The 7695-nt window shown below is 57.5% G+C and overlaps 1 protein-coding gene across 1 annotated transcript; it reads left to right on the top strand.

Moving 5' to 3' along the window:
* Positions 202 to 4081, top strand: KRT19 (keratin 19). The gene is made up of 6 exons (XM_018065060.1): positions 202 to 754; positions 2401 to 2483; positions 2707 to 2863; positions 3167 to 3328; positions 3440 to 3565; positions 3704 to 4081. The coding sequence occupies exons 1-6, from the start codon at positions 338 to 340 to the stop codon at positions 3956 to 3958; spliced, it is 1200 nt and encodes a 399-aa protein (XP_017920549.1). The 5' UTR covers positions 202 to 337; the 3' UTR covers positions 3959 to 4081.

Raw genomic sequence — 7695 nt, 5'->3', positions numbered from 1 at the left:
GAACTGCGGGGATGTCCAAGGGTGAGTGTGCTAGCGGGGTGTGGAGCTGGGGCTCGGAGTGGGCTGGGGTGGGGCAGCTCTCGGGAGGGCAGGAACCTCTGGCCCCTGGGAGGGGAGAGGAGGAAGCTGAGCCGCCAGGAGCTGACCAATGGGGAGAGCGCCCTTATTTGCAATCAGGAGCCTGCAAATTCCAGGGCGCTCAGATAGCCGCCTGACACCGTCCCCCCTCCCCCTCCCCCGCCCGCCCCGGGCATAAAAGGCGCCAGGTGAGGGCCTCTCGCCACTCCTCCTGCCGACCGCAGCCACTCCGACCAGTGCCGCCTCGTCCTCCTTCGCCATGACTTCCTACAGCTATCGCCAGTCGTCGTCCACCTCGTCCTTCGGGGGTATGGGCGGCGGCTCCGTGCGCTTCGGGGCTGGAGGCGCCTTCCGCGCGCCCAGCATCCATGGGGGCTCAGGTGGCCGCGGCGTGTCCGTGTCCTCCGCCCGCTTCGTGTCCTCGTCCTCCGGGGGCTACGGCGGCGGCTACGCGGGCGCCCTGGCCACGTCCGACGGGCTGCTGGCGGGCAACGAGAAGCTCACCATGCAGAACCTCAACGACCGCCTGGCCTCCTACCTGGAGAAGGTGCGCGCCCTGGAGGAGGCCAACGGCGACCTGGAGGTGAAGATCCGCGACTGGTACCAGAAGCAGGGGCCCGGGCCCGCCCGCGACTACAGCCACTACTTCAAGACCATCGAGGACCTGCGGGACCAGGTGGGCGGTGGCCCGGCTGGGGGAAGTGCACCTGCCGCGGAAACCCAGCCCCTCGGGCCGGGCGAGGCCCGGGGCGGGGGCGGCGGGCGCCCGAGCCACCTCCCGGCGGGGCGGGAGCGAGCCCGTTAGGATGTGGGAGGCCGACAGGGTGGGGCTGAGCGGAGCGGGCAGGTGAGGCGGGGCAGGACAATGGGCCAGGAAGTGAAGCCTGCAGGGCGGGGCGGGTTAGTGTGGCAGGGCTGGAGGAGGAAGGCGCTCCGCTCCGCTAGGCCTGGGAAAGGGGGTCGGAAGTAGCAGGAGTTGGGGCACAATGTGGGCTGCCCTGAGGTCTAGGCCCGAGTCGCCGTGACAACAGGAATATGCAAGAGTTTGGCCAGGGAGAAATGCGGTCCACACCAGGCCAGCCCCGTCTCCTGCAGTCCCCCGTTGGGGCCCTCTGCATTCCTTTATTCCGGGCGGGGGCGGGGGGTCTGGTTTCCCTCACGCTCAGGCTGAAGGCCTCGTCTTCAGAGTCCCAGGGGGCCACTTGGGACTCTGAGGAGCTCTGGGAAGAATGGGAGAGGCCGACTCTGGGCCCTGGTCAAGGACGGACATTCACTGTGGCCCTTGGACGGAGTGAGAGTGAAGAATGCAACCCGTGTGCGGAGGCCCAATGCTCTGTGGGTGGAGACAGGTCCCAGCTCCAGCCTCTTCCTGGGCGGTGCTCAGGGTCCTTCAGGGTAGGGCTTGATCTCCGCCCACCCTACGGGGAAGAGCAGGAGCTGGGAGCTCGTCCAGAAGAAATGTTTCAGGAGCCAGTGGGACATTTAACAGTCTCCTATGCCATGCATGCTTGCGAGTGTGCTCAGACTCGTTGCGACCTCATGGACTGTAGCCCCAGGCTCCTCTGTCAGTAGAATTTTCCAGGCAAGATTACTGGAGCCGGTTGCCATTTCCTTCTCCAGGGCATCTTCCCCACCCAGGGATGGAACCCAAGTCTCTTGTGTCTCCTTCATTGGCAGGCAGACATGTTGGATCTCCAAACACACAGCCCCCACAACATAGCCCAGGACTCACCTTGTGCCTGGCCTGGTGATGGGTGCCAGGTGCCTAGACCAGTCCCCCAGATGAGAGTTAGGATGTAAACAACTAGGGTAGTGCTTTCACGCTTGTAAAACAGTGGCCTACACTAGGAAATACAGTTTACCCGAAAGAGGAGGTGCGAAGTGCTGACACTTAACAGATACTCAAGAAATTCCCTTCCCTGAAGGCAGAATGTGCTTTGAGTAGGGGTGGGACAATGGGGTAACCCCTATTTTTGCTGCATCTGGTCTGCAGATCCCTAGAGGCTGCCTCCCTAAGACCATTAAGAGTTTCCCTGGGTACAGGTCTTGGAGACTTTTCCCTCTGAGGCTTACCGCTCTCCCCTGCCCCTGCCCATCTCCTGCCCCCTGGGTCAGCCTCCTTGGTAGTAATTTTCTCCTGTTCCAGCTCTCAGGCTTGGACTGATTTCAAGGCCGCCCAGAGAGCAGGCAGCCTGGGGTGGCTGGAGCTTTGGTCTCCAGGGACCCGGGGGCACGCGCGCTTCTTTGCTTCTCTGGGAAGAAAGTGGGTGGGCATTGCCCATATGCTGAACTGGTGCCAACCTCTTGCCTTCTGCCTCGTAGATTCTCGGTGCCACCATTGAGAACTCCAAGATAGTCCTGCAGATCGACAATGCCCGTCTGGCTGCAGATGACTTCCGTACCAAGTGAGTGTCTCTACTTTGGGGGCTGCCAAAGCCAGAGCAGGGGAGGGGAGGCAGTCCCTTTAGGGGCTCAGAGCCATGGCGGGAAATGGATGCTTCCCTCACCTACCCTAGCTGGTCTAAAGCACTTTCCGTCCCCCATGGGGCCTTGAGCCCAGGGGAGGTGGGGAAATCTTCAGAGGTGCAGAGGAAATGCTGGCCTGACTATGACTATTTCCTCTGAAAGGTTTGAGACGGAGCAAGCTTTGCGCCTGAGCGTGGAGACTGACATCAATGGCCTGCGCCGGGTGCTGGATGAGCTGACCCTGGCCAGGACTGACCTGGAGATGCAGATTGAAGGCCTGAAGGAGGAGCTGGCCTACCTGAAGAAGAACCACGAGGAGGTAGGTTTCATGCTGGGCATCCCATCCACCCTAACCGAGCTCCCCAGATAAGATTTTTAGCCTGTATCCTCTGCCTGTGGCCACATTTGCGGGCCTCTTGACCTGACCCTGAGTGTGGATTGTGGCTCTCAAGGGTTCTAACAGCAGATGGTGGTGACTCCATCTGTCCCCCAGTGCTGGGTCCTAGGTCTGCACCTGAAAACCGGCCTCTCCCCGCCATGGCCTGGGGTATCGGGGAGTGACCTGGCTCAGGCCCAGCAGGCTCTGGGCCCTGACATGCCCATCTCTGCTGTATCTTTCCAGGAAATCAGTATGCTGAAGGGCCAGGTGGGTGGCCAGGTCAGTGTGGAGGTGGATTCTGCTCCGGGCATCGACCTAGCCAAGATCCTGAGTGACATGAGAAGCCAGTATGAGGTCATGGCTGAGAAGAACCGGAAGGATGCTGAGGCCTGGTTCACCAGCAAGGTATGGAGGGGGAGGCAGGTGCTCCCTGGAGAGGTGGCAAGGAGAGGAGGCTTCATGCTCCTGGGCGAGAGTCTGATTCAGTGCTATTCCCTCTGCCTCCTTTCATTGCAGACCGAGGAGCTGAACAAGGAGGTCGCTGGCCACACGGAGCAGCTGCAGATCAGCAAGACGGAGGTCACTGACCTGCGGCGCACCCTCCAGGGTCTGGAGATTGAGCTGCAGTCTCAGCTCAGCATGGTAGGTGCCCTCTGCCCTGTGGGATTCACACTTATGTCCTTGTAGCCTTGGGCAGCCTGGGTGGTGCCTCTGCCCTTTCTGGGCACCCTTTCTGGGCACCAGGCTCTGCTGAGCCTTCTTCCCTCTCTCTGCATTCAGAAAGCTGCCCTGGAAGGCACACTGGAGGAAACAGAGGCTCGCTTCGGAGCCCAGCTGGCGCAGATTCAGGCGCTGATCAGCGGTATCGAAGCCCAGCTGAGTGACGTGCGAGCTGACACTGAGCGGCAGAACCAGGAGTACCAACACCTCATGGACATCAAGACCCGGCTGGAGCAGGAGATTGCCACCTACCGAAACCTGCTGGAGGGCCAGGATGCCTACTACAACGACCTGTCCCTCGCGAAGGCCCTCTGAGTCCCCCTGGCTTTCCTGCTGTGCTGCAGAAGGAATTCCCCTGGGTAGAGGCATGGGAGGGGAGGGACCCTTACCCTTGCCTCTCCTCCTGACCTGCCAATAAAACTTTATGGCCCAAAGGAAGATGGACGTTGGGTTTCTTATTTCAGTCCATGGAGGTGGGCCTGGCCTTGGCACTGTTTAGGTTTTATTGTTTAGGTTTCATCTGAACCAGAGTATACCATGTCCCAGGAAAGGAAAGGGAGGGCTCTTACAAACTGTAGCTATTACCATAATTTCACTTTCCAGAGGTCTTCACTTATCTCACCAGTCCCCTAAAACAAGCTTGTGAAATAAGCATTGCTACCATTTTATGGAAGGATAGGGCTTCCTTGGTGACTCAGATGGTAAAGATTCCGCCTGCAATGAAGGAGACCCAAGTATGATCCCTGGGTTGGGAAGATCCCCTGGAGAAGGGGATGGCTACCTACTGAAGTTTTCTTGCCTGGAGAATTCTATGCACAGAGGAACCTGGAGGGGTATAGTCCGTGGGGTCACAGAGTCAGACTTGTATGTTTGTTGTGTATCTATACTGTTCTAAAGCAAGGCAAGGGTGGGATTTGAAACTGTGGTTTTTGCTTCCAGATTTAGTGTTTTTTTTTTTTTTTTCCCCACTGAACTCCCCCGAAGGGTTGGTGTGTGTTTATCTGTAATTAATGTTTACTGAGCACCTACTAAGTGCCATTTAATCAAAGTCCGTAGGGTTGCAAAGAGTCAGACATGACTGAAATGACTTAACAAGTTATATCCTATATAGAGCAGGAAACAGGCTCAGAGAGGTTAAATAACTTGACCAAGGCCTCACAGCAACTAATGGCAGAGCTAGGACCAGAATCCACATTTCCTGATTCTTAACCCAGGTGCCACCCCTGTACCCCTGATTCGGAGGATGATAACCCCTGTGCCATTTCCTCAATACATTCCAGTCTTGCTCTGTGTGAAGGCCTAGGGCTGGGATCCCCTGAGGCAGTTCCTCCTGACATTCAAGGAGAAACAAGCTGAGACTTTGGGTCAGAGGGCAGGCATCAGCTCAGAGCCAGGCTGGAGAGGCTGCCCCGTCAAGGCGTGTACATGCACGTGTACTGACAATATCCATCCCCTGGCAGCCCGTATAAACCTCTTACAGCCACCAGCCCATACCTGGGCCCAGAGCCTGGAATAGGACCCAGTTGTGACCTGGACCTCCCACACAGACCTCCAAAGTGGCTTGCCTGGGGTCAGTCCTGGGCCCACAAGGGAACGCACGTCCCAGCTTCCTGGTACAACTCTGCCCTTGGGTGGGTATGGTCCTGCCCCTGTGGTTTATAGCTCAGCTGCCAAGAACAGAGGCCAATTAAAGGTAAATAAGTCACACTTTCCCCAGCCGAGAGGTTCAAGCTTAGCGGGTCTATTCAGGCCCGTGGGTCTGTCTGTAACAGCAGGCCGACCCTGTGAGGGAGGGGCCCAGTGAGGCAGGAACTCTCCTCTGGACACACTGACTGTTGCTGCTCCTTGTGCCCAGCACTGCCCTGAGGAGTCCTCGGACCCCGCCGCACTGGGTGTTCATCCGGAAGGAGGTGCTTTTCTCACCATTTCCCATAGGACTTGGTAGGCTCATTGCTGCTGGTAAGTCACTTCAGTCATGTCCAACTCTGTGCGACCCCATAGACGACAGCCCACCAGGCTCCGCTGTCCCTGGGATTCTCCAGGCAAGAACACTGGAGTGGGTTGCCATTTCCTTCTCCAATGCATGAAAGTGAAAAGTGAAAGTGAAGTCGCTCAGTCGTGTCTGACTCTTCACAATCCCATGGACTGCAGCCCACCAGGCTCCTCAGTCCATGGGATTTTCCTGGCAAGAGTACTGGAGTGGGGTGCCATCGCCTTCTCCAGGTAGTCTCATTAGCTTGCTTCAAATCACAGACTGGTGACCCCAGACCGGCACTTCCCGTCTCCCCTGCAGCAGCCGGGGCACAGGAGTCCCTCTGCTACCTCCTCAGCTTTTCCCGCTCTGGACATCCTGGACATTGGCACCTACCGTCCCCTCCTCCCACCTCACTGTGGAGGCCTCGGAGCTAGAGACCAGAGGTCTGGCTGCACCCCGAGGCTGGGACTGCCTGGAGATATTTGTCCCCTGTTCATGAAAGCCTCTGTTGTCAGAGCTGAAACCCTCCCCTATGCCCCAGAGGCTCCAGGAATGTGGCTCTGGGGCGGGGTCTGGGCCTACGCAGGTGGGGCTGGTGACTGGGTCTCAGGTCTGGGTGACAGGAATAAAGCCTTCCTTTGTGTGTGGGGGGATGGGGTGGGGGCACTTGCCCATCTCAGTCTGGGAGCTGAAACTAAGGGTACTGTGTTGACAGAAGAAGCTGGGGTAGAGCAGAGGAAGAGAGAGGAAGGAGGAGGGGATTTGGGGGAGGGGAGGGTCTTCCCAGCCTGCTGGTCATCACAATCACTTCCGTGTGCAGGCATTTCCGGTCCGTCATCTCACTCTATCGCGAGTCAGACTGGACAGGAGTTATTTCCATTTTTCCAACTGGTAGACTGAGGCTCAGAGTGAGGAGGCTTGATTACCCACAGCCACATAACTAATAAAAGAGAAGTGAGGAATTCTCCAGGCCCCAGGGCAGGCACTCTCTGTCCTGAGAATCTCCCTGGGGACCGGAGGAGGCGAGGGAGGATTCTAACGTCCATGGAGACCCCCCCACTCCCCCTGTGCCTCGAATGCTCACTGTGGATCGGTAGCTGGGGCCGGTGTTAATGAGGCGAGTGGGTTTTTTCCCTCCCCTTTCTTTTTTTTTTGTTGTTGCAAAATACTCATAACGAACTTCACCATCTCACCCATTTGTCACTGTACAGTTCTGTGGCATTAAACACACTCACATTGTTGTACAATCATCACCACCCTCCATCCTCATAACTCTTTCCGTCTTGTAAAAATGAGACTTTATACCTATTAAACAGTAACACTCCGTTCTCCCTCCCCACCCCTGGCAACACTTTCTGTCTTTATGCTTTTGACTCTTCCCTGTACCTCATGTAAGTGGGAAAATGACCCAATTTTAAGTCGTGAACCTGGCTTGGAGCTGTTTAGTCACACCCAGATGGAGTCCAGCCCAGGCTCTTTCCACTGAACTGCCCTGTCCCATTCCGAGGAGGGAAAGCTGGTTCTGGGGACTGCCTGTCTGTCTGGAGTGGGCCAAGGACAGAAACTGGCACAGCCTCCCAGGGCCCCAGGCTGCAGTCTGCACAGGAGCCAAATGGAGCTTGATCTCCACCCTCGCCTGGCCATCCCTTCCTGGTGCTAATGAGGAGGTCCCGGCTGCCCAGACCTTGAGCTCATAGGAACCGTTTGGATCGAAACCGGGGATTTGTGACTGGGGCAGCTCCACTCGGCCTGGGCCTGAGAGTGTGTAGAGAAAGCCCCCTTGAGGGGCTGCTGGAGGTGAGTCAGGGTGCAGAGAGAAGGTGGCTGGGGTCCAGCCCTCTCTTACCCCAGGGTGATGGCACGTAATTGTTCCCGTGGTAATTGCTGGGGCCGTCATGTCTGCAGAGGCTTTAATGAGCCATGGCTGATCTGAGTCTGATTATTTTTCTTTCAGAGGAAAAGACAATATCCTCTCATCCACGAGACAATACCACACTGTTCAGGCCCAGCACTCAGCAGCAGGCTCAGTATGATGCTGAGGGAGGAGACCCCTCCCCGTCCCCACCAGGACGTCCCC

The sequence above is a fragment of the Capra hircus genome, chromosome 19 (genome assembly GCF_001704415.2).
Source record: "Capra hircus breed San Clemente chromosome 19, ASM170441v1, whole genome shotgun sequence".
In the NCBI taxonomy this organism is placed as follows: Eukaryota; Metazoa; Chordata; class Mammalia; order Artiodactyla; family Bovidae; genus Capra; species Capra hircus.
The sequence above is the reverse complement of the archived record's forward strand: the minus strand, read 5'-3'. Positions and strand labels throughout refer to the sequence as shown.

Excerpts from the sequence above, each read along its gene's own strand:
- KRT19 (XM_018065060.1), top strand. The coding sequence starts at position 338 with ATGACTTCCTACAGCTATCGCCAGTCGTCGTCCACCTCGTCCTTCGGG. Across the intron at positions 755-2,400 it reads TCGAGGACCTGCGGGACCAG|ATTCTCGGTGCCACCATTGA; the intron begins GTGGGCGGTGGC and ends TCTGCCTCGTAG. Across the intron at positions 3,329-3,439 it reads AGGCCTGGTTCACCAGCAAG|ACCGAGGAGCTGAACAAGGA; the intron begins GTATGGAGGGGG and ends CTTTCATTGCAG.